At 41.9% G+C, this 26,977-nt stretch overlaps 1 protein-coding gene across 2 annotated transcripts in view; it reads right to left on the bottom strand.

Annotated features, from left to right (window-relative positions):
- Positions 1-26,977, bottom strand: part of dym (dymeclin) — a 361,807-nt gene that overhangs the window by 37,444 nt on the left and 297,386 nt on the right. For both annotated transcript variants that reach the window (XM_059989749.1, XM_059989750.1), the window contains exons 15-16: positions 16,890-17,072; positions 12,923-13,036 (exon numbers count right to left, since the gene is read on the bottom strand). In XM_059989749.1, coding sequence (XP_059845732.1) covers positions 12,923-13,036; positions 16,890-17,072 — 297 coding nt within the window. The remainder of the gene's footprint in view (positions 1-12,922; positions 13,037-16,889; positions 17,073-26,977) is intronic.

Raw genomic sequence — 26,977 nt, 5'->3', positions numbered from 1 at the left:
ACATAAAGACTTGGCCTCCACAGCTGCCCGTGCCAACAAATTCCACCACTCACTGGAGAAAGAAATTCCTCCTCATCTCTGTTCTAAAACGACACCCCTCTATTCTGAGGCTGAGTCCTCTGGTCTTGGACTCTCCTACCATAGGAAACACCCTCGCTAGTATCCATTCTATCGAAGCCTTTCAACATTCAATAGGTGTCATTAGGTTACCCCTCATTCTTTTGAATTCTAGTGAATATAAATCCACAGCCATCAAACGCTCTTCATATGACAAGCCATTCAATCCTAGAAGCATTTCTGTGAACCTCCTTTGAACTCTCTCCAGTTTCAGCACATCCTTCCTAAGATAGGGGCCCAAAACTGCTCACAATATTCCAAGAGGCCTCACCAGCGCTTTTATAAAATCTCAACATTACATTCTTCCTTTTATATTCCAGTTCTCTTGAAATGAATGCTGACCACATTTGCCTTCCTCACCGCAGACTCAATCTGCAAATTAACTTTAAGGGAATCTTGAATAAGGACTCCCAAGTCCCTTTGAGCCTCATTTTTTTATTTGCATTTTTTCTCCATTTAGAAAATAGTCAAGCCTTTCATTTCTTCTACCAAAGTGCATGGCCATACACTTCCTGACACTGTATTCCATCTGCCACTTCTTTGCCCATTCTCCTAATCTGTGTAAGTCCTTCTGTAACCTCTCTACTTTTTCAAAACTGCTGCCCCTCCACCTACCTTCGTATCATCTGCAAACATTACAATAAAGCTATCAATTCCATCATCCAGATCATTGGCATATAATATAAAAAGAATCGGTCCCAATACAGACTCCCATGGAACACCACTAGTCACTGGAGGCCAGTCAGTAAAGGTTCTCTTTATTCCCACGCTTTGCCTCCTGCCAATCAGACACTGTTTTATCTATGCTAGAATCTTTCCTGAGTTTGTAGCTTGTTAAGCAGCCTCATGTGTGGCACCTTTTCAAAGGCCTTCTGAAAATCCGAGTGCACAACATCCAACAATTCTCCTTTGTTTATGCTGCTTGCTAATTGTTCAAAGAATTCCAGCAGACCTGTCAGGTAAGATTTTGCCTTGAGGAAACCATGCTGACTATGGCCTATTTTATCATGTGTCTCCAAGTGCCCTGAGATCTGACTCCAATATCTTCCCAGCCACTAAGGTCAGACTAACTGGCCTGTAGTTTCTGCTTCTCCGTCTCTCTTCCTTCTTGAAGAGTGGAGTGATATTTGCAATTTTCTATTCCTCCAGAACCCAGTGATTCTAATGCTCCACAATCTCCTCAGCCACCTCTTTCAGAACCCTGGGGTATACACTATCTGGATCTTTAATAATAATTATGTAGAAAGCATGGTAGCACCTCTTCTTCCTTAGGAGTTTGTGACAATTCAGCATGACATCTATTGACCATAAGACTGTAAGACATAAGAGCAGAATTAGACCATTTGGCCTATTGAGTCTGCTCCTCCATTTAATCATGGCTGATCCTTTTTTCTCCCCTCCCCAGCCCCACTCCCCCATTTTCTTCCTGTAACTTTTGATGCCGTGGCGAATCAAGAACCTATCAATCTCTGCCTTAAGTACACTCAACGACCTGGCCTCCACAGCTGTCTGTGATAATAAATACCACAAATTCACTACCCTCTGGCTCAAGAAATTTTTCCACATCTCTGTTTTAAATGGATGTCCTTCTATCCCGAGTTTGTGCCCTCTTGTCCTAGACTCTCCCACCATGGGAAACATCTTTTCCACATCTACTCTGCCTCGGCCTTTCAACATTCAAAAGGTTTCAATGAGATCCCCCTTCATCCTTCTAAAATCCAGTGAGTACAGGCCCAGAGCTATCAAACGTTCTTCATATGATAAAACCCTTTCATTCCCAGAATCATCCTTGTGAACTGCTTCTAAACCCTCTCCAACGCCAGCACATCTTTTCTTAGATGAGGAGCCAAAAACTGCTCATGATACTGAAGGTGAGGCCTCACCAGTGCCTTATAAAGCCTCAGCATCACATCCTTGCTCTTGTATTCTGGACCTCTTGAAATGGATGCTCACATTGCATTTGCCTTCCTCACCCCACCAACTTTACCTTCACGTTAACCTTCAGGATGTTCTGCACAAGGACTCCCAAGTCCCTCTGCACCTCAAATTTTTGGATTTTCTTCCCATTAGGAAAATAGTCTGCATGTTTATTTCTACTAGCAAAGTTCATTTTATTTCGTTTGTCACTTTCTTGCTCATTCTCCTTCCAAGTCCTTCTGCAGTCTACCTGTTTACTCAACACTACCTGCCCCTCCACTAATCTTCATATCATCTTCAAACCTGACAACAAGGTTATCTATTCCTTCATCTAAGTCATTGATATACAGCATAAAAAGAAAGGTCCCAACTCTGACGCCTGGAAAATACCAATAGCAGCCAACCAGAAAAGAATAATTTTATTCAAATTCACAGCCTCCTGCCCATCAGCCAGTGCTCCAACCATGCCAGTAACATTCCTGTAATAGCATGGACTCCTAACTTGGTAAGCATCCTCATGTGTGGCTCTTTGTCAAAGGCTTTCTGAAAATCCAAATGTACAACATCTACTGCATCCCCTTTATCTATCCTACTTGTAATCTCAATTGTTTCCAATTAGTTTGTCAGGCAAGATTTTTCCTTACAGAAACCATGCTGACTTTATCCTATCTTGTTCTGGGGCACCAATTACTCCAGAACCTCATTCTGAATAATTGACTCTACCATCTTCCCAAACACTGGGGTCTGGATAACAAGTCTATCATTTCCTTTCTGCTGCCTCCCTCCTTTCTTAAAGAATGGAGTGACATTTGCAATTTTCCAATCCTCCAGAACTATGCCAGAGTCCAATGATTCTTGAAAGATCATTACTAATGCTTCCAGAACCTTGACTGCTACCTTTTTCAAAACCTTAGGTTGCAGTTCATCTGGTCCGGGTGACTTATGTACCTTTAGGTCTTTCAGCTTTTTGAGCACCTTCTTCCTTGTAATAGTGATTGCACTCACTTCTCTTCCCTCACATCCTTCAACACCTGGTACACACTGGTGAAGACTGATGCAAAATACTCATTTAGTTCAGCTGGCATCTCCTTGTCTCCTGTTATTATTTCCATGGCCTCATTTTCTAGCAATCCTATATCCACCCTCATCATTCTTTTTTTTATATATACTCCAAAAAGTTTTTTCTACCCACCTTGATATTGCTTGCTAACTCATATTTCCTCTTTTCCCTCTGAATGATTCTTTTAGTTGCTTTCTGTGGGTTTTTAAAAGCTTCCCAATCTTTCTGCTATTTTTTGCTTTGTTGTATGTCCCCTCATTTGCTTTTACATTTGCTTTGACTTCCCTTGTCAGCAATGGTTGCACTATATTGGCATTTGTGTATTTCTTTGTTTTTGGAATACTGTACATCTATCCTGCACCTTTCTCATTTTTCCTAGAAACCCAAACAATCGCCACATCCCTGCTAGCATCTCCTTCCAATTTACTTTAGCCAACTCCTCTCTCACACCACTGTAATTTCCCTCACTCCACTGAAATACTGCTACATCAGACTTTACTTTCTTCCTATCAAATTTCAAGTTGAACTCAATCATATTGTGATCACTGGCTCCTAAGGGTTCTTTTACCTTAATTTGCCTCATCACCTCTGGTTCATTAGGTAACACCCGATCCAGTATAACCAATCCCTTAGTAGGCTCAATGTCAAACTGCTCTAAAAAGCCATCTCATAGGCACTAAACTAACTCACTCTCTTGAGATCCATTACCAACCTGATTTTTCCAATCTAGCTGCATGTTGAAATCTCCCATAACTATCATAACATTGCCCTTTTAACACACCTTTTCTATTTCCCAAGTAATCTATAGTCCATAAGCCAGCTACTGTTGGGAGGCCTGTACATAACTGCCATCCGAGTCCTTTTATCTCACAGTTTCTTAACTCAACCCACAAGCATTCAACATCTTCCAATCCTACGTCACATCTTTCCAATGATTTGATGCCATTCTTTACCAGCAGAGCTACACCACTCCTCTGTCTACCTTCCTACCCCTCCCAACTTTAACCATCCTTCAGCCACGATTCAGTGATGGCCACGACATCAGACCCAATGATCTGTAAAAGTGCACCAAATCATCCACTTTATTTCTTATACTCTGTGCATTGAGACATGTTATGTTTTTACTATCATTTTTGATTCTGCACCCCTAATGCACTGATACTCACCTTGCTGGGTGCAATTTTGTCCTATCATCTACCTGCCCTTCCAGGCAGTCTGACTGCACGCTATTTTTGCCTTTTTACCATCCATCCTATCCTGAGTCCCTTCACTCTGGTTCCCACTCCCCTGCCAAATTAATTTAAACCCTCTCCAACAACTCTAACAAACCTGCTCATGGTAGTTTTGACCGAAACTGTATGTACATATGGTGGAGAGTATATTGACTGGTACAGAAACACCATTGGCCTTAAATGGAATATCCTGCAACAAGTAGTGGAATCAATGGAATCAACCCAGCCTATCACGAGTAAAGTCCTCCCGACCATGCAGTGTTGTCACAGGAAAGCAGCATCCATCATCAGGGACGCCCACAACCCAGGTCATGCTTTCTTCTTGCTGATGCCATCAGAAACAAAGTACAGAAGCCTCAGGACTCACACCACCAGATTCAGGAACAGTTATTACCCCTCAACCATCAACTTTCTGAACCAGAGGGGATAACTTCACTCAACTTCACTTGCCCCATCACTGAATTGTTCCCACAACCCATGGACTAACTTTCAGGAACACTTCATTTCATGTCTTTGATATTTATTGCTTATTTTTTTTTCTTTCTTTTAGTATTTGCCAAGTTTGTTGTCCTTTGAACACCGGTTGTCTGCTCTTTTGGTATAATCTTTCATTGATTCTACTACAGTTATTGGATTATTGAGTATGCCTGCAAGAAAATTAATTTCAGGGTTGTACGTGGTGACATATACAGTATGGACTTCAATAATAGATTTACTTTGAACTTTGAACTGGATAACTGGATGAGCTCTTTTATTTCAAATGGTTGCGACAAGCCCAACTGCAGCCTTCCAATAAGAGTCATTCTTTGCTTCTCAGTGGCTAGGCTGCTGGAATCCCAGCATAATTAGTTCAGTAAACAGTAGGGAGAGAAAGATAGCTTCTCACTATATTATTATGAGCACCAAAAATATATAAGACCATAAGACAAAGGAGCACAATCAAGCCATTCGGTCCATCGAGCCTGCTCCATCATTCCATCATGACTGATTTATTATTCCTCTCAACCCCCATTTTCCTGTCTTCTTCCTGTAACTTTTGATGGTCTAACTAACCAAGAGCCTATCGACCTCTGCTTTAAATATGCCCAATGACTTGGTTTCCACAGCCGTTTGCGACAAAGAATTCCACAGATTCACTATCCTCTGTCTGGGGAAATCCCTCCTCATCTCTTTTCTAAAGGGATGTTCTTCGATTCTGAGGCAATGCCCTCTGGACTCCCCCTCCCACTATAGGAAACTTCCTCTCCGTATACACTCTAGCTAGGCCTTTCAATATTTGATAGGTTTCAATGAGATCCCCCCATCATTCTTCTAAACTCTAGCAAGTACAGGCCCAGAGGCACCATGAGCTGTCTCACTATATTACCCTCCATCTACATTCCCAATCTTCTAGAAACCATGAAGGATGCTGGGTGTACTGGAATGTAAAGACACAACAATAAAACTACGTCAGAAATTCCAGCCCATTCCATTTTGTGATAAACTACTGGTCAGATAAAAGTCAGCAGGAAGCTTGAGAATAAGGCTGCTGGTTGAGTCACTTCAGCCAGGAGCCAGGCAGTCTCCTTCTTATCACATTAAAGGAAAACACTGCCAATAGCTCTTGGTAGCCTGACTCTCTAGTTGCATCACCATGTTGTGTGAGGGGCCACTGCACAGGATCAGAAAAAGCTGCAGAAAGTTGTAAACTCAGCCAGCTCCATCATGGGAACGAGCTTCCCCAGCCTCCAGAACATCTTCAAAAGGCGATGCCCCAAAAAGGTGGCATCCATCATTCAGGACCCCATCACCCAGGACACATCCTCTTCTCATCGCTCCCATAAGGGAGGAGGTACAGGAAGAGCCTGAAGACACCAACTCAACTTTTCAGGAACAGCTTCTTCCCTTCCACCGTCAGATTTCTAAATGGACAATGAACCTATGAGATATTTTTCCCTCTCCTTATGTACATTTTTTTAAGTTGCAAGAAAACATTTGTAAACCCTTTGAATTACCTGGTTTCCTGCATAAATTACTCATAAAATTTGGTCTGATCTTAACCTAAGTCACAATAATAGACAAACGCAATCTACCTTAGCTAATAACACACAAACAATTGTACTTCTTCTCGTCAATACTGAATACACCATTTAAACAATCACAGTCTAGGTTCAAAAAAGTACATGAACTTCTGGGGTAATGCCTTCTACAGACGCTATTTAGAGTCAGGTGTTCCAATCAATGAGATGAGATTGGAGGTGTGGGTTGTAGAGGTGCCCTGCCCTATAAAGAAGACACACAAAGTTACTGACAGAGCCTGCTCTTCTCAAGAAAGATCTGTTTATATGCACCATGCCTCGATCAAAACAACTTTCAGAGGACCTTAGAAGAAGAATTGTAGAGACACTTGAAGCTGGATAAGGCTACTAAAGACCTGGACGTTGATTAATCAACAGTAAGAAAAACTGTCTAGCAATGGAGGAAATTCAGTACTGTTGTTACTCTCTATAGTAGAGTGGGTGTCCTGCATAGATCACAGTAAGAACACAACATGCAATGCTGAAAGAGGTGAAAAATAACCCAATGGTAACAGCAAAAGACCTGCAGAAATCTCTAGAATTTGCTAAAGTTCTCTGTTTATGTGTAAAACATTGAACAAGAATGGTGTTTATGGAAAGACACCATGGATGTAACCAGTGCTCTCCAAAAACAAAACATTGCTGCGCGTCTTAAGTTTGCAAAAGACCATCTGGATGTTTTATAACCTTTCTGGGACAATGCTTTGTGGACAGATGAAACAAAAGTTGAACTTTTGAAAAGGGAATGTTTGGAGGGAAAAAGGGCACTGCATTGCGACACCAAAACCTCATCCCAACTACGAAGCATGGTGGAAGAAGCATCATGGTTCGGGGCTGCTTTGCTTCCTCAAGTCCTGGATAGCTTGTAATCATGGAGGGAACAATGAATTCAAAATTTTATCAAGACAATTTACAGCAGAATGTTAGGGCAGCGGTCTGTCACCTGAAGTTTAATAGAAGTTGGATGATGAAACACGAGTAAATCAACAACAGAATGGATTAAAAAGATGAAAATTCATGCTTTGGAATGGCCTTGTCAGAGTCCAGAGCTTAACCCAATTGAGAAATATTGATGAACTGAATGGAGGAATGGTCTAAAATTCCTCCTTGCCATTGTGCAAGTCTGATCAGCAGCTACAGGAAATGTTTGGTGGAGCTAAAAGAGGTTCTACCAGTTATTAAATAGAAGGCTTCATACACATTTTCCAGCCTGGACTATGAATCATTAAACAATATGTTCAATAAAAACATGGAAAGTAAAACTGTCATTAGCTCAGGGAGAATGTGTTTGTCTATTATTGTGACTTAGATGAAGATCAATCCACACTTTTTGAGTAATTAATCCAGAAAGTCAGGTAATTGCAAAGTGTTCACAAACTGTTTCTTACAACTGTACATACTTATCGTAATCTGTAGTATTTATTATTCTGTATTGTGCTGTATTGCTCCTGCAAAACAATATATTTTACAACATATGCCAGCGATATTAAACCTGATTCTGATTCTCTGCCTAATTATCCACTGACCAGATTGAGGAAGAAAGCTCAAAGGGAAAAAGCTAATGAAGACAGTCTTATTGCAAAATGGGCAACACAGTAGCATAAACCTTTAGAGTGCTAGTGACTGGGGTTCAATTCCTGCTGTTGTCTGTTAAGGAGTCTGTATATTCTCCCTTTAACCACACGGGTTTCCTCCAGGCGCTCCTGTATTCTCCATGGCTCAATGAACAGAGTTGAGATGAGTGAAGTTATCCATGCTGGTTCAGGAGCCTGATGGTTGAAGGATAATTACTGTTCCTGAACCTTGCAGGGTGGGATATAAGGCACTAGTTCCTCCTTCCCGATTGCAGCAGTGAGAAAAGTGTGATTTTGTGTGTGTTGCACAAAATTTCCAGTGTTGGTCAGAAAGATCTACAGTCTGCAAATCAGTGAATTTGAATGAATTAAGGACAGTGGAAACAGATGGACCAATTGCCTTTATTCTTGCCATGAGGGAGGAAATGCAGGCTGCCATTTTATGAAGAGATTGTGTTCTCCATTTTGTGTGCTAATCACTTGGCTTAATTAGTGTTTCAAAGACGACACAATAATGCCTTAGATAATCTACTGAACTAGGGATCATTTCCAAATAAGAAGTTATTTGTGAGGTGTTCTTTGGTTGGATGTAACATGCATGTTTGTGAATGCTGGTCTGTGTGATTCAAGCTGATTGAGAACAAAGAGCCATAAGTTACCAATTGTCACTTCCTGGAAAGATGGCAATAAATGGATGCTGGCCTGGAGCAGAGCCAATAAAAATGTTAAAGGTCAGGCACATGATCTACAGCCAATGACACTGGAATATTTGAATCAGTAAGAAATGAATATAAAAGCAGATGCTTCAAGTGTGCTGCTGGTGGTAACTCTGCATGAGAACAACTATCGCGGATCTGAGGTGCCCCACTGACACATGGAGGTTCGAAACAGGACTATGAGGAACATGTGACCAGCAGCAGAAACTACTTTTAACTGGTAATATTTTTCCTGTTCTTTGACTGTTCATGGAAGGTCAGGAAAACCTTGTGTTAGTTCACGTGTTCTTCCATTGAGACAGTAAAAGTACAGCCTCCCCCGGAACTGCGTTCTAGCCAGCATTGCTTAACCACGTGCATCTGTGCATTGAGCATCTGTGTTTTATTTTGATTTATTTTGTGCATCCGTTAACAAGCTGAGTTCTAAGGTATTGGAAAAGCCTAAAAGAGCTCGTAAGGGTGTTACACTTAGCGTAAAAATAGACATAATTAAGCATTTCGATAATGGTGAACAAAGTAAGGACGTAATGAGTTTGGCTAATGGAAGCTGACGAAGATGATGTTGAAGAGGTGTTGGCATCCCATGACCAAGAACTGACAGATGAAGAGCTGATGCAATTGCAAAAGGAAAGGATGACAATCGAAACCGAACACAGTAGCGAACGGCCTGAAAGTGAAGTCATCCAGGAACTGATCGTGAAGCAATTGCGTGAGATTTTCGCTGTGATTGCCAATGCTGCAATGATTGTAGAAAAGTATGACTTTAATTTTAAAAGGGTACGTAGGTTTAGGGCATATTTGTAGGATGGTTTGAGTGCTTACAAAGAACTGTGTGATTGAAATATGCGTGAGGCTAAGCAGTCAAGCATACTGTCATTTTTCAAGCCTTCCACATCAGCCACAGCAGACAACGAACCTCGAACTTCGACATCAAGGCAGGCAGACATAGAAGACGTTACTGACCTGCCTGCCCTGATGGAAACAGACGACGATGAGATGACACCCCAGTCTCCCACCACCCCAACCTCCGATGACTCAGCCGATCACACCATCATCAGTGTGCTCGCTGTCTTCCCGAGTCCAGTAAGTGATACTACACTGGACGTACATTATTCCTACTTTATATAAGCTGTGTATTTTTATGTGTTAATTGGTATGATTTGGCAGGTTCATAGCTTAAAGGTTACTGGAGAGAGTGCTTCTGCTGAGAGTGCTTGTACCGTGCGTTTCTGCCGAGAGCGCTTGCACCGAGTGCTTCTGCTGAGAGCACTTGTGTGAGATTTTTGGTACAGTGGACAGTGCTGCAATGATTGCAGAAAAGTATTTCTACTTTATATAGGCTATTTATCATATCACTCCTGCTTTTACTCTATGTTACTGTTATTTTAGATTTTATGTGTTATTTGGCATGATTTGGCAGGTTTTTTTTGGGTCTGTGAACGCTCACAAATTTTTCCCATATAAATAAGTGGTAATTGCTTCTTCACTTTACGACATTCCGGCTTACGAACTGTTTCATAGGAACGCTCTACCTTCGAATGACGGAGGAAACCTGTACTTGTCAGTAAATACAGATCTCTCTACGCCTCTCTGATCATTATTATAAAGTGTGCTTCTTGTTAACACCAGCATCTACAGAATCCCTTGTATTTTTGACACCTGTACAGTCTGCTTGAATCTTAATAATGCTGTGTGCCTTGGAGGCCCTATTACAATGGCTCCAGTCAATGTGAGACCACATTGTCTAATATTTTGGGGAGGTGAATAGAGGAAACCTGCAAAGAAAATCAACTGCTTTTTACAACAATTATACATGCAGTCAGTGGCCACTTTAATAGTTACCTCCTGTATCTTATAAACCGGAAACTGAGGTACATTTGTGGTTTCCTGCTGCTTTAGCCCATTAACTTCCTGTTCAATGTGTGGTGCATTTAGGTCTGCTCTTCTGCACACCTCTGTTGTAATACGTGGAGATTTGAGTTACTACCGCCTTCCTGCCAGCTTGAACAACTCTGGCCAATCTCCTCTAACCTCTCTCGTTAACAAGGCGTTTTCACCAACAGAACAGTGGATTTTAAAAAAAACTCACACCATTTTCTATAAACTCTCAAGAATGTTGTGTATGAAAATTCCCAGAGATCAGCAATTTCTGAGATAATCAAACCACCCTGTCTGACACCAACAACCACTCCATGGTCAAGATCACATAAATCACATTTCTTCCCCAATCTGATGTTTGATCTGAACAAGTGAAACTCCTGCACATGTCTGCATGCTTTTGTGCACTGAGTGGCTGATTAGAAATTTGCATTAATGAGCAGGTGTACAGGTGTACCTAATAAGGTGGCCACTGAATGTATACTTAAAAATCCATTTTTTTCCAGAAAGGAAATGCATTAATAACTACCTCCAGATCAGCTTATTACTCTCTGGAAAGCCAGCTGGGAACCATTCATACTCACATGCCTGTTTCTATTTCTGCCCCAGTCATGATGACACCATTTCCCACCAATATTCCTTTTCAGACACTGAGGGGAAATTAACCAGAGGGTGGTGAATCAGCAGAATTTCTTGCTAAAGACAGCCGTGGAGGCCAAGTCACTGGGTATATTTGAAGTGCAAGTTGAAAGGTTCTTGATTAGTCAGAGCATCAAAGGTTATGGGGAGAAGACAGGAGAATGTGGCTTGAGAGGGATAATAAATCGGATAATAAATCCGTCATGTTGGAATGACGGAGCAGGCTCAATGGGTTGAATGGCCTAATTCTTCTCCTGTCTCTTATGGTCTTATAATCAGATCAAACTGTCCTGGCAGTGACCAACATTGAGTATTCCTGGGAATATTACATCCTCTAAGTGTAGCATTGGATGGAGGCTTCTGTAAAGAAAATCTAATTTAGGCTATTGGTTACTTGGGATTGGTTAATCAGGGCATCCGGGTACTTGGGGCAACTATTAAAAAATGAAAACTCATCAACAAAATAGCCAATATTCACTTTGTTTATTTGGGATGCTCATTATCATCATCATCATTATTATTATTATACGTCATGTTGTATGATGTGGACGATCATGGTACTTCTACGACCATGATTGTTTTTGGCATTTTTTCTACAGAAGTATTTTGCCATGGCCTTCTTCTGGGCCGTGTCTTTACAAGACAGGTGATCCCAGCCACTGTCAATACTCTTCACAGATAGTCTGCCAAGTGTCAGTGGTCGCATCACCAGGACATGTGATATGCACCAGCTGCTCATGTAACCATCCACCACCTGCTCCCCCGGCTTCATGCTATCCTGATCAGGGGGCTAAGCAGGTGCTACACCTTGCCCAAGGGTGACCTGCAGGCTAACAGAGGGAAGGAGTGCCTTACATCTCCTTTGGTAGATATGTATCTCCACCTGCCACCCACTATATGGGTCATAGTGCTGCTTAATTGGGATAGAAGGCTGTTGCCGAACTGCTTCTAAAAATGTTAGTGCTGTGGCATTTGTATTGCCATTAGATACTGCACCATGCCTAGAGCAAACAGTTTTTAAATGTAGATTCAGTTGTGTGTGCTTGTGTTAAGTTATCCATTTGGACCAATGGATGCCGATTCAAGAAGCAGTGATTTTATATAGGAAGGCAATGAAGACAATCCATTATCTGCTCTTGGCGTCTGTGCTGATTTACAGTCAATCATAAGAACATGGCAGTGTACACTGAATGAATTCCTTTGCTAATAACTATAGGGAACTAATACAGATTCATAGTACAGCTGTGGTATCGGTAGTGCTATAATTTGTTCTGTGGTTTATTTATATGCATAATTTTTTAATCGGTTAAATGTAGTTTGTCTTTTTTATACCTTTTAACTATTTCCATGATATTTTGGCTAATTGGGGCAGCTGCTTAACTGAGCCAAAATATACTGGTCCAGATGTGTCCCAATTAACCAGAATCATGTTTAGTGTTACAGCTGGAAGTAAAAAATAAAGTACATGGGCCTATAAGAGGAAGATCAAGTGTTCACTGCTTAGCATATGAGAGGTCCATTCATGAGTCTGATAACAACTTACGTGACATCCAGTGACTGCCCTGACTTTGCCAATAATCTTCACCTCAATAAATTCACCTTACTGCAACGATATGTCAGCTTAGAATTCTACACATTGAGTCTCTGGAGCAGGCTACTTCTGATACAGAGGTGAGATTCATCCAAAACAGGCCAGGACAGGCCTTTTAGCAATGACCTTCCTAAGACTCACCTTCAGTTTATCTTTCGGCAGTGCTACAGCACCTTGTTTGATGACCTCCAGAACGCGTTCCACAGATAGGTCTGTTCCTGCTTGCTCCAGGCGAAGGCTGAAGAAGCTGATTACCTACAGGGTAAAAAATGAACAACAGTCAGACCTCAGAACATGGATCAACCTGGCCTCAAGTGCACTAGCATGAAGAAGAACGAGAATCAGGTTACTATCACAAACAAGGGAAAATCTGCAGATGCTGGAAATCCAAGCAACACACACAAAATGCTGGAGAAACTCAGTCCTGATGAAGGGTCTCGGCCTGAAACATCGACTGTACTCTTTTCCTAGATGCTGCCTGGCCTGCTGAGTTCCTCCAGCATTTTGTGTGTGTTGATCAGGTTTATTATCACTGAATTAGCTCATGCAATGTTATTTTGCAGCAGCGGTACAGCGTAATACATTAAAAATACTACAATTGACAATAGGAATATATAAAACAAAGTGGTGCAAAATGAGAGCAAAATAGTGAGGTAGTGTACATGGGTTCATGGACTGCTCAGAAATCTGATGGCAGAGGGGAAATAGCTGCTCCTAAAATGTTGGGTGTGTGCCTTCAGGGTCCTGTACCTTTTCACTGATAGTAATAATGAGAAGACGGTATGTCCTAGATGGTGTGGAGGACAGTGCCCATGATGGAAATGGGTGAGTTTATAACCCTCTGCATTGTTTTCCGAACCTGTGCATTGGCGCCGCCATACCAGACGGTCAGCAACCAGTTAGGATTCTCTCAACAGAACATCTGTTGAAATTTGTTAGAGTCTTTGGTGACAGACCAAATCAAACAAAGAAGGCCTTTTCATCTTTGCACAGTTCCTTGGGTCGTGGATGACTTATCTCCACTCTTGGCATGTGTGATCTGAGATGGCCAATGAGGCTAGTGTGAACCTGCAGTCTGCACTACCAGATTGAAGATTGTTTAATGTCATTTCCAGTACACAAGTGTGAAGAGAATGAAATAATTGTTACTCTGGATCTGATTCAGCACAAAAAAAACACAAAAGATGGGGAACACAATAATAATTTAAAAAATACACAATAAATATAATTACATCAGACAGCTTATAGACTCTATGTGGATTGATTGTATGTCCATAAGTGATGCTGGGCTGTACATAAGGTGACTGATAGGAAATAAAAATGCAGTGGTGGGTTAGTGGGTGGAGATGTTGATCAGCCTTACTGCTTGGGAAAAGTAACTGTCTTTGAGTCTGGTGGTCCTGGTGTAGATGCTACGTTGCTCCTCCCTGATGGGAGTGGGATAAATTGCCCATGAGCAGGGTGGGTAGGATCCTTCATGACGCTACCGGCCATTTTCCGGCACCTTTCTGTATCTATGTCCTCAGCAGTGGGTAGGCTGGTGCCAGTGATGTTTCGGGAAGTGTTAACTCTCCGTTGTCGAGCCTTCCTGTCTGCTGCAGTGCAGTTTCCATTCTAAGTAGTGATGCAGGTAGAGCAGGTGGGGGTGAAGGGGAGCACATTCAGATGAGACCCTATTCCTTCAACATTATACTTGTTCCAATTGAACTGATACGGGATTCTCAGTGCCATTTTCTGCATTTGGTATGGTCATGTACCAGGGATTTAGTAAGATGTTACACATACTGGAGAGCCTTCATAAGTTTCCTCTGTTTACTTCAGGGGTTTCCAACCTTTTTTATACCATGGACTAATACCATTAAGCAAGGAGTCCATATACCACAGGTTGATAACCCCTTGTCTACCTGGTAATTTTTTTGGATGATGTGTTACGTACCCCGTAACTGGGTCACTTACCGGCAAAGACAGAGAGGTCCGTTGAAGTCTGAGGGTACTATTTTTAACAGTATTTATTGATAAAAATACACAAAAATAATATCAATGCAAACATACAGATAATAAATGTCGTCAATGCTAAATCTAAAAGTGCAGGTATAATAATAATCGATAAGGAATAGCTCTATCATTGTCTAGGGGATAATGTATTGTCCAATGGAAATATAAAAGTCACTTTAGTTCATTCCAGCTGCAGCTTTTTGGTTGGAGAGAAAGACGGGTTAAAACTTGCCCATTCCTTTTATGATGTCAATCCTTCTGATTTCCCTGTTGTTAGCTAAAAACCGTTCTTCTGTGGTAAAGGCCCACCAATTCCAGGGCAAATGGAAATGGACGCACGTGGCCTTCCCACCGGCTTTCGCTATTACGGGATCGCTAGCGTGTCTTCTGGTGCGTCTGAGGGGCTGTGCCCACAGACCCTCTTTTATCCTGACTCACAGAGTCTCAGATGTCAATCAGGATGGGATGATGCAATCCCTCCACCAACCCCCCCTCGGTTCATTGCCTGGGGGCTTCGATGCATCGTACAGTATTCAATACACAATTCCATCTCCAAGAGACAATGGCTGTTATCAATGGTTCCGCCTTTCGGCGGCTAGGACACATTCCAAACTCTTTGTGGATTCTGCATGTCTTTCTCTCATTTCCTGGGTCTCCTGAACTGACTTAATAGTGATCTTGCGATTCTTAAAAAGGAGGGGGCCACGGACGTAACAGATGGAATTAGAAGAATGCTTTGGGACAATGGTGTCAAGCATGAGAACAACAGTGCCAGTCCACTGCAGATAACTGATCATAAACAGATCCTTCAAGCTGTAAGAGGATTTTGCTGCTTATTTCCTTATCCTGTTTGTTTGTTAGTTATTTAAGCTCATCACCCCTACTGGGGCATAGGGTGCCAACAGCTCACCATAGTCCTCTGTCCTGGGGCAATCTTTCATGTTGTCTCCAGGTGTAACCCATCTTCTTTATCCTTCCTCTCCCAAGATGAGGTCATTGAAGCTTCTGCTGACATTTCTTTAGCTCTGGGTTTTTAATGGGATGGGTTGCTAGCCTCATGCCCAACCCTCCTTCTTTTGCAGTCGGGTTTGGGACCGTGCATGGTGGAGATTATCCAGCTAGAGGCTGGATCATTAAAAAAAACTTCTTTTGATTAAATGCTCAAGAACTGTGCTGAAACACTGAGTCATGATCGATATTTGCTAGCATTGCAAACTGACTCTTGAGAGACATGAAAAGCAGTCCATATCTGCCAGTGTCCTCTTCTGAACTTTCATTGCCTAGGAGTGATGTTGTGCAGTACATACTTGATAGAGAACCTCTCTTTGGTCAACATTTAGCGTTGCTGGGTAAGGATGTAAATTCTTCTCCTTATTATTATTACTATTATCCTACTATTTCTTCTGGACATTAATCCTGAAATCTGAGCACACCTACTGATCAAGCTCATGACTGCCAGCCCTCTTTCATTTCAGTTCCAACCTTTCAGTTAACAAACTTATTATAAATCACCATAAATTGCACATTTAGATGGAGACATAATGTAAAGATTTTTACTCCTCATGTTTATGAAGGATGTAAGTAATAAAGTCAATTCAATTCAGTTCAAAGTGTAACAACCAATCAATGTCACTTGTGGCCTTGAACGTGACGTTTGTAGCTCAAGGCCCACAATCAAAATGTACACACAAGAGATCCTACAGATGCTGGAAATCCAGAGTAACACACACAAAGTGCTGGAGGATCTCAGCATGTCAGGCAGCATCTATGGAAAAGAATAAACAATTGACGTTTTGAGCCGAGACCCTTTCCAATCCTGATGAAGCTTCTCAGCCCAAAAGATCGCCTGTTTATTCCTTTTCATAGATGCTGCTTGGGCTGAAGAGTTCCTCCAGCATTTTGTGCCTGTTACCAACCTATCAGAAGCAGTTTCCTTTACATGACATAATGTTATTTTGTTTTTGTTTTATACTGGTTTAATTGTGGTCAACGTGTCAACAACATTTTTTCAACAAAAAATTCTTCATTGGCTATCTACAGACAAACTCAATTATTGCAGCTAAAACGTAGGCAAGGTTTAATAAATGGAATATTCACTAAATTAACTCCTTACCAAGTCAAGATTTTGCATCACATCCTGGAAGGAAGGGTGTGTGCGAAACTGTTCAAAGAGATCCCGTTTGTATAAGAGTGCATAAACCAGGTTGGGATTGTGGTGGAGACAAGAGGAAAAACAGGAATTTATGATCTCCAACATCATTCGAATTACTTCCTCTATCACGTTGACATCCTGAGCCTGTGTAGGAGAAAGTGCAAAGAGTAAGTTCCATCTCATAAGGAACCGTGGACAGAAGCTCAGTCCCATTGACTGATTAGAATCAAAATCATTATCAGGTTTATTGTCACTAACACATGTGATGAAATTTGTTGTTTCATGGCAGCAGTACATTATAATACATTAAAAAGTTACAGTTAGAAACGTAGTGCAAAAAGAAAGCAAAACAGTGAGTTAGTAACAAACAAGACAATCTGCAGATATTGAAAGTCCAAGCAGCACAAGCACAATGCTGGAGGACCTCAACAGGTTCCCCTCCAGCACCTGTGTTTCTTCCTCTCCTCCCCTACCTTCTTACTCAGACTCATCAACCTTTTTCCATAGATGCTGCTTGACCTGCTGAGTTCCTCCAGCATTGGGTGTGAGATAGTATTCATGGGCCTTTTAGAAATCTAACGGCAGAGGGAAAGAAGCTGTTCCTAAATTGCTGAGTGTGTACCTTCTCCTTGGTGGTAGGAACAACAGGGAGGAAGTATTGTATATATAACAGAAGTTAAAAAGCTGAAGTTCCAGAAGTCCAAAAGTATGGTTTTTATCATTTCAAAAAGATGACTTTTTATATTTATTGGATTACAGTCCCGCTTTATGCTGTCCTTCCACAATATTTAATTAAAATGAGTATAAGACTGCAAAAAGCTAGTATGCTCTTCCACATTTTGATCAAACTAACAATTTCTCAGGGTTTAAAAAGTATTTTCAAACGTTATAGAGTACAGCAATCACTAGCCAGGCCACAACTGGAGTACGATCACCAGTTTTAGACCATAAGATCATAAAACATAGGAGCAGAATTACCCCATTCAGCCCATCGAGTCTGCTCTGCCATTCCATTATGGCTGATCCTGGATCCCAATCAATCCTATTCACCTACCTTCTTGCAATATCATTTGATGCCCTGACCAATCAGGAAATGATCAACTTCCACCATAAATATACTTACGGACATGGCTTCCACTGCTGTCTGTGGCAGAGCATTCCACAGGTTCACTACTCTCTGGCAAAAAAACCTCCTTACCTCTGTCTTAAAGGTCGCTCCTCAATTTTAAGATAGTGCCCTCTATTTCTGGATGTCCCCACCATAGGAAATGTCCTTTCCACATCCACCTTATAAGACCATAAGGCATAGGAGCAGTATTAGGCCAGTTGGCCCATCGAGTCTGCTCTGTCATTTAATTATGGCTATCCTTTTGTCCTCTCCTCAACCCGACTCGTCAAGTCAAGTCAAGGCAAGTCACTTTTTATTGTCATTTCGACCATAACTGCTGGTACACAGTACACAGTAAAAACGAGACAATGCTTTACAAGGACCATGGTGCTACATGAAACAGTACAAAAACTACAGTGAACTACATAAAAACAACACAGAAAAAAAAGAAAATAAAACTACACTAGACTACAGACTTACCTAGGACTGCATAAAGTGCACAAAACAGTGCAGGTATTACAATAAATAACAAACAAGACAACAGGCACAGTAGAGGGCAATAAGTTGGTGTCAGTCCAGGCTCTGGGTATTGAGGAGTTTGATGGCTTGGGGGAAGAAGCTGTTACACAGTTTGGTTGTGAGAGCCTGAATGCTTTGGTGCCTTTTCCCAGATGGTAGTAGGGAGAAGAGTTTCAATGAGGGGTGTGTAGGGTCCTTCATTATGCTGTTTGCAGCTTGTAGTATAAATGTCCATGATGGCGGGAAGAGAGACCCCGATGATCTTCTCAGCTGACCTCACTATCTACTGCAGGGTCTTGCGATCCGAGATGGTGCAATTTCCGAACCAGGCAGTGATGCAGCTGCTCAGGATGCTCTCAATACAACCCCTGTAGAATGTGATGAGGATGGGGGGTGGGAGATGGACTTTCCTCAGCCTTCGCAGAAAGTAGAGACGCTACTGGGCTTTCTTTGCTATAGAGCGGGTGTTGAGGGACCAGGTGAGATTCTCTGCCAGGTGACACCAAGAAATTTGGTGCTCTTAACGATCTCTACCGAGGAGCCGTCGATGTTCAGCAGAGAGCGGTCGCTCTGTGCCCTCCTGAAGTCAACAACCATCTCTTTTGTTTTGTTCACATTCAGAGACTGGTTGTTGGCTCTGCACCAGTCCATTAGCTGCTGCACCTCCTCTCTGTATGCTGACTGGTCGTTCTTGCTGATGAGACCCACCACGGTCGTGGGTCAGCAGAGTGAACAGCAGTGGCTCCCTGGCTTTTTTCTCATAACTTTTCATGCAGTGTCCAATCAAAAACCTATCAATCTTTACCTTAAATACACCCGATGACCTGGCTTCCACAGCTGTCTGTGGTAATAAATTCCACAAATTCACCTCCCTTCTCTATCCTGAGGATGTGCCCTCTTGCCTTAGATTCACCACCATGGGAGACATCCTTTCCACATCTACTCTTTCTTTTTTTTTCCTACTCTTTCTAGGCTTTTCAACATTTGAAAGGTTTCATTGAGATCTTCCTTCATCCTTCTAAATTCCAGTAACTACAGATCCAGAGCCATCAAACATTCCTTGTATGATAACCCTTTCGTTCCTGGAATCAGTCTTGTGATCCTCTTCTGGACTCTCTCCAGTGCCAGCACATCTTTTATTAGAAGAGGAGCCAAAACTGTTTGCAATACTCAAGGTGAGGCCTTACCTGTGCCTTATAAAGCCTCAGCATCATGTCCCTGCTCTTGTATTCAAGACCTCCTGAAAAGAATGCTAACATTGCCTTTACATTCCTCACTACTGACTCTACCTGCAAGTTAACCTTTAGGGTGTTCTGCACAAGGACTCCCAAATCCCTCTGAATCTCAGATTTTTGGATTTTCTCCCCATTTAGAAAATAGTCTGCACATTTATTTCTCCTACCAAAGTGCATGACTTTGCATTTTCCAACATTGTATTTCATTTGCCACCTTCTTGCCCATTCTTCAAATCTAAGTCCTTCTGCAACATTACCTGCCGCTCCACCAATCTTCATATCATCTACAAACTTGGAAAGAAAGCCATCCATTCCATCATCAAAACCATTGATATACAGTATAAAAAGAAGTGTTCCTAACACCGACCCCTGTGAAACACCACTAGTCTCTGGCAATAAACCAGAAAAGGGTCCTTTTATTCCTGCTCACTACATCCCACCAATCAGCCAATGCTCTAAACACGATGGTAACTTTCCTGTAATACCATGGGCTCTTAACTTGGTAAGCAGCCTCACGTGTGGCCCCTTATCAAAGGCCTTTTCTAAGTCCAAATATACAAATCCACTCTTTATCTATCCTATGTGTAATCTCCTCAAATAATTCCAACAAGTTCATCAGGTAAGGTTTTCCCTTAAGGAAACCACGTTGACTTTGTCCTATCTTGGCCTGTGTCACCAAGTATCCCAAAACCTCATCCTTAACAAATGACACCAACATTTTTCCAAACAATAATCTATAATTTCCTTTCTGCTACCTTCCTTGCTTCTTAATTTTGCAATTTTCCAGTCCTTTGGCACCATGCCAGAGTCCAACAATTTTCAAAGATAATTACTAATGCCTCCATAATCTCTACCACTACCTCATTCAGAACCCTAGGGTGCAGTTCATCTGGTCCAGGTGGTATGTACCTTTAGGTCCTTCAGCTTTTTGAGCACCTTCTCCCTTGTAATAGTAACTTCACTCACTTCTCTTCCCTCACACCCTCAACATCTGGTTGTTATTATTTCTCCGGCCTCATTTTCTAGTGGTCCTATATCCACTCTCATCTCTCCTTTATTTTTTTCATATTTGAAAAAGCCTTTACTATCCACTTTGATATTGTTTGCTAGGATGTTGTCTGGATTAGAGAGCATGTCTTATGATGCTAGGGCTTTTCTCTTTGGAGTGAAGGAGCATGAGAGGTCACGATAAAGGAGTCTAAGATGACAAGAGGGTGGACAGCCAGAGACTTTTTCCCAGGGTGGAAACAGTTAATATGAGAGGACACAAGTTTAAGGTGATTGGAGTAAAGTATAGGGAAGAGGGAAGTCAGAGGTAGGTTTTTTTATGCTGAGAGAGTGAGAGGTGGGTGTGTGATGTGACCTGTCAGGAGTGATAGCAGAGGCAGATACATTAGGGACATTTAAGAAACTCTTGGAAGGCACATAAACGAAAGAAAAATTGAGGACAATGCAGGAGGGATGGCTAGATTGATTTTGGAGGTTAAAATGTTTTGGGCCGAAGGGCCTGCACTGAGCTGTAATAATTTATGTTCTATGTTCTACTTCATTTTCAACCATCTGCCAGTTGCCTTCTCATGGAGGGTCACACCACCAGATTCAGGAACAGTTATTCCCCCTCAACCATCAGACTCTTGAACCAGAGGGGATAACTTCACTCACCCCAACACTGAACTGTTCCCACAACCTACGGCCTCACTTTCAAGGACTCCTCATTTCATGTTTTTGATATTTATTGCTTATTTATGATTATTACTTCTTTCTTTTTGTATTTACACATTTTGTTGCCTTTTACACACCAGTTGAATGCTCAAATTTGGTGCGGTCTTTCATTGATTCTATAATGTTTTTCTTCAGAATGCCTGCAAGAAAATTAATCATAGGGTTGTCTACATTGATATATATGTACTTAGTTTAATAAATTTAGTTTGAACTTTGAAGTAGATCTCTTGATGCTACCTACACCTTTTCCTTGCCCAAATGTGGGCCTAGACTGAGTGTTGGCAAACAGTTTAAATGTACAGATTTGGCCTGACTGACTCATTGCCATAACAGGTTGTGCAATAACGACAATGGAGAAAGCAAAGAGGAAACCAAAGGGAGGATGCTACCAAGACAACACAATAACACAGAGTGAAGTAAATGCAGAAGAAGTGGCAGTGGCAGTAAATGCAATGGCAGTTTTGAGTTTTAAAGAGGTAAAAATAAGTCGCTTTTCTAGAACGAAATGAGTTCAGCCAGGAAACTGCACTGAATTTTGACTCAATACAGAGAGGACACAGGGACAGGATGTAGATTCCTTAACACCCTGCTGCCAACAAGCACACGTGCAGACCGTTTGAGTGTTCTGCCACCCGCTACCAACTCAACTCACAGGAATAACTCCGAGTTCTAATCAACAAGTTCCAAAATCTAAGCCTCTTGTACCTCGACTTCAATTCCCGCTGCTGTCTGTGAGGAGTTTGTAACTCTATCTGTGACTGCGTGGGTTTCCTCCAGGTGCTCCAGTTTCCTCCCACATTCTGAAGATGTACAAGGTTAGGGTTAGTAAGTTGCGGGCATGCTATGTTGGTGCCAGAAGAACAGCGGCACTGCTGGCTGCCCACTGCACATCCTCAGAATGTGTTGGTTGTTAACACAAACAATGCATTTCACTGTACGTGTTGATTATTTGGGGAACATGTGACAAATAAAGCATTACTTTACGAAAGAGAGAGAAACTAAATAGCTGCGGTTGGAGTTGACACAATGGCAGGCTGTGAATTAACAAATCGATCAATTCTCCATAGAAATCATCCCAGTCAATACTATTTTGCACATTGGTTGTGTGTCAGTTTTTGTTTGTGCATTGTTTTTCACTGATTATATCGTGTTTAGTGTGAATACCTGCATGAAAATGAATCTCAAAAGTAGTATATGTTAATATTTACAGTACACAATTTAATAATATTTATTTTACTTAGTGATGCAGTGCAAATTTGGGTGCGATGCCCACCCAAATAAAAACCAACATACCCAATTAACCCCAACCTAATAAATTTAGACCAATTTGTACAGATTTGTTTTCACTTTGACATGAAAGTCTTTTTTTGTTGATCATGTTAAAAAAGGAAAATTAAAGCCACTGTGATTCAATGTTGTAAAACAATAAAACATGAAACCTTGAGGGGTAAGGATGAATACTTTTTATAGGCTCTGTATGTGTCCCACAATTCAAAATAAGCAAGATCCATTTTCAATTGTGTTGGCTGTGCCAGAAAGGAACAGTTTTCCTTCAGACCTTTAGAGCCTACCTCCAGAAAAAGAGAATACAGAGATTTCTATCATTGACCCAGCAATCTCCATTGTTGCCTCTCAATAACGTAGGGTAGATTCCATCGGGCCATGGGAACGTTCTTCAAACCATCTGATTCAATATTAATTTGAAATGTTGATTTCACTGTGGACTAATATCTCAAATGGGTTACCCTCAGCTCTTCATTTACTGGCTTCTTATCAAAAAGAGAGTTAAATGACATAACGAGCAAGAGGTGGATAAACTTGGGTTGTTTTCTCTGAAGTGGCAGAGGCTGAGTGATTTATATGATTACGAGAGGCATAGATAGAGTAGACAGAGAACATCCTTTTCCAAGGGATGAAATGTCTAATATCAGAAGGCATGCATTTAAGGTGAGGGGGCTAACTTCAAAGGGGGTGGGAACCGAACTGAAGTGACAGAAGAAAAGGAGGTTGGCTCACAAATAGAGAAAGCTTGGAGACAGTACGAAGGGGAGGATAGGCAGGTGATAGAGAAGGGACGTACTCAGACCGATGGCTTGAGATGTTTCTATTTTAATGCGGGGAGTATTATGAATAAAGTGGATGAACTTAGAGCGTGGATCAGCACTTTGAGCTATGAAGTTGTGGCCATTACAGAGACTTGGATGGTGCAGAGGCAGGAATATACTTCAAGTGCCAGGCTTTAGATGTTTCAGAAAGGACAGGGAGGGAGGCAAAAGAGGTGGGGGCATGGCACTGTTGATCAGAGATAGTGTCATGGCTGCAGAAAAGGAGGGCTGTCTACTGAGTCTCTGTGGATGAAAGTTAGGAATAGGAAGGGGTTAATAACTTTAATGTGAAGGAGAGGTTCTGGCGGACGGGGCGGAGGTGCTCAACGAAGCGGTCCCCCAATCTGCATCGGGTCTCGCCGATGTAGAGGAGGCTGCACTGGGAGCACCGGATGCAATAGATTACCCCAACAGACTCACAAGTGAAGTGCCTCACCTGGAAGGACTGTTTGGGGCCCTGAATGGTGTTAAGAGATGAGGTGTAGGGGCAGGTGTAGCACTTATCCTTGCAGGGATAAGTGCCAGGTGGGAGATCTGTGGGGAGGGACATGTGGACCAGGCAGTCGTGGAGGGAATGATCCCTGTGAAAAGCAGAGAGGGGTAGAGAGGGAAAGATGTCCTTAGTGGTGGGGTCCTGTTGAAGGTGGCAGAAGTTGCGGAGGATAATATGCTGGATCTGGAGGCTGGTGGGGTGATAGGTGAGAACAAGGGGGACACGGTCCCTGTTGTGGTGACAGGAGGATGGGGTGAGGGCCGAAGTGTGGGAAATGGAAGAGATGCGGGTGAGGGCATCGTTGAGGACATTTGGAATGTGTTGCCTGGAGGGGGAGGCAGATACATCAGAGACTTCTAAGAGACATTTAGAAATACAATCCTCCAAGAGGTCCAGAACCTTGTTGTAGCTTGGAGGCTTGTGTGCCTCAATGACCTGGAGAGCTATGCTGGCTGGAGTCAGGACTTTATACTTTGGCTCTTGGTAGGATCACCCATTCCAAACAGGTGGAAGGGTAGAAGCCAGATTAAAAATGGTTCACCAGTCCTCCAGGTTCTGGGGCTTCAAATCAAGGCTAACAACCCTGACTGGAGAAGCAAAACTGTTACAGACACAGCAACGAAAAATCTGTATGTGATCATATTCCTGAGTCTTCACTTGGCAAAATGGATGACTGACAATTGCGAAAACCAAACTTCTGGCATGATGAAGGAAGCCCTGAACACCTCCAGAGGTAGAGGACCTTCATTTTTGCCCCAAACACCAAAGGCATAATGGGCAATAACTAAGTCAGATAGGCAATGAATGTGAGGAAAATGGAAGGATATGGAAATTTAATTGGTTCAGTGTAACACTGTGGCCGAAGGACCTAATGTGCTGTAATGTTCGATGTTCTAACAAAATGTTTCATTGTAAAGTAGGTTTGAGAGTTTAGGAAGACAGAAAGATTTTCATTTGAGAAGGCACCCATCCTTACCCCTCACATCTTCTTTGAAGTTACCCCGCTCACCTTAAATGCATGCCTTCTGATATTAGACATTTCAACCTAGGAAAAAGGATGTTGTCTGTCTACTCTATCTATGCCTCTCGTAATCTTATAAATCTCTCAGCCTCTGCCACTTCACAGAAAACAACCCAAGTTTATCCATCCTCTTACTTGTTACCTCATTTAACCCTGTTGAAACTGATGAGCTGAATGCACCTCCCCCATGTCACAGTAAGCCAACTTCTTCCACAAAGTTAGCGTGTCAGACTCAGTGTCACCAGTACAACATACCCAATGTGAAACCTGCCAACTTCCTAATTCATTCACATCTTTCCCCATTTCTCTATTTACCCATTCTGTGGTTAAAACACAATTTACACCATGAAGGACATAATATTGAAATTACCACATCGCAGCAAAACCCCATCTTGATTATCATAATGTCCATGATATTCGCCAAGCAGAAGGTCAAGAAAATAGTGAAATAGTGTGCCGATAGATGAGGGAATGCTGAAGAAGGAGGAAGTGCTGGGTACTTTGAAGAACATTAATTCTCCTTGGTCTAATGAAATCTACCTTGGATTGTTGACAGAGTCAAGAGAAATGGAGATCTTTCGTATCTAGTTTAGCCACAGACAAGATCCCAGAGTCCAAGTCCAAGGGACACAGCCTAAGAATAGAGGGAAGTCCATTTAGAACAGAGATGAGGAGTAATTTCTTTACTCAAAGGGTGGTGAATCTGTGGTATTCATTGCCAAGGATGGCTGTGAAAGCCAAGTCATTGAATATATTTAAAGCGGAGGTTAATAGGCTCTCGATTAGGTTATGGGGAGAAGGCAGGAGAATGAAGTTGAGAGGTATAATAAGTCAGCCATGTTGGAATGGTGCAGCAGACTTGATGGGTCAAATGGCTTAATTTTCTCCTACGTCTTACGGTTGTATAGTCCTAAGATAGTGAGATCAGTGTACAGATAGATGAGAGATGCTGAAATGATGGAGGTGCTGGGTATTTTGAAGAACATTAAGCCCCCTGGGTCTGATGGAATCTAGCCCAGATTATTGAGAGAGGCAAGAAAGATGGAGATCTTTAGCTATATACGAGATTCCAGAGGACTGGAGAAAAGTCAATGTTGTTCATTTATTTAGGAAGGACGGGAGGGGCAAACCAGGAAAATTATAGGCTGGTGAGCCACACATCAATGGTAGGGGGATTACTGGAGTAGATTCTATGCAATATAATTTATACATGGCCAAAAATATATGAGCATCAGGAATAGTGTTGTGTGAGAGAGATCATGTCTTATAATCTTGATTGAGCTTATTGAGGAGGTAATGAAGATGACTGATGAAGGTAAAGGTCCCTTGGTCATCTGGACTCGAACTGGCTTGGCCACAGACTGAAGAGGATAGTGATGGAGAGGTGTTACTCTGACTGGAATTCTGTGACTAGAACTGATCTGCAGAGATCACCACTGGGACACTTGTTTATGTAATCAATAACTTGGATGAAAATGTAGCTCCGGGTGACCAGCTATCTTATAGGCAAACAATCAACCTATGTTTATGTTATCTTGTGTATTTATTATTATTATATATATTTCTTATTATTATTGTGTTCTTTATCTTATTGTGTGTTTTTTTGTGCTGCATCAGATCCGGAGTAACAATTATTTTGCTCTCCTTTATACTTGTGTACTGAAAATAACAATAAACAATGTTGAATGCAGGCTCCCAACAACTCATACTGACTTGGAAATATATCATTGCTTCATTGGTGCTGGATCTAAATCCCCGATAACTCCTCACACATCTGCACTCAGTGGTAACTCGGTGTGCAAGATTTCAGTGATTCGCAAAACCTCCACTTGAGAAGCAGTTTATA

The sequence above is a fragment of the Hypanus sabinus genome, chromosome 14, assembly GCF_030144855.1.
Source record: "Hypanus sabinus isolate sHypSab1 chromosome 14, sHypSab1.hap1, whole genome shotgun sequence".
Taxonomy (NCBI): domain Eukaryota; kingdom Metazoa; phylum Chordata; class Chondrichthyes; order Myliobatiformes; family Dasyatidae; genus Hypanus; species Hypanus sabinus.
The sequence above is the reverse complement of the archived record's forward strand: the minus strand, read 5'-3'. Positions and strand labels throughout refer to the sequence as shown.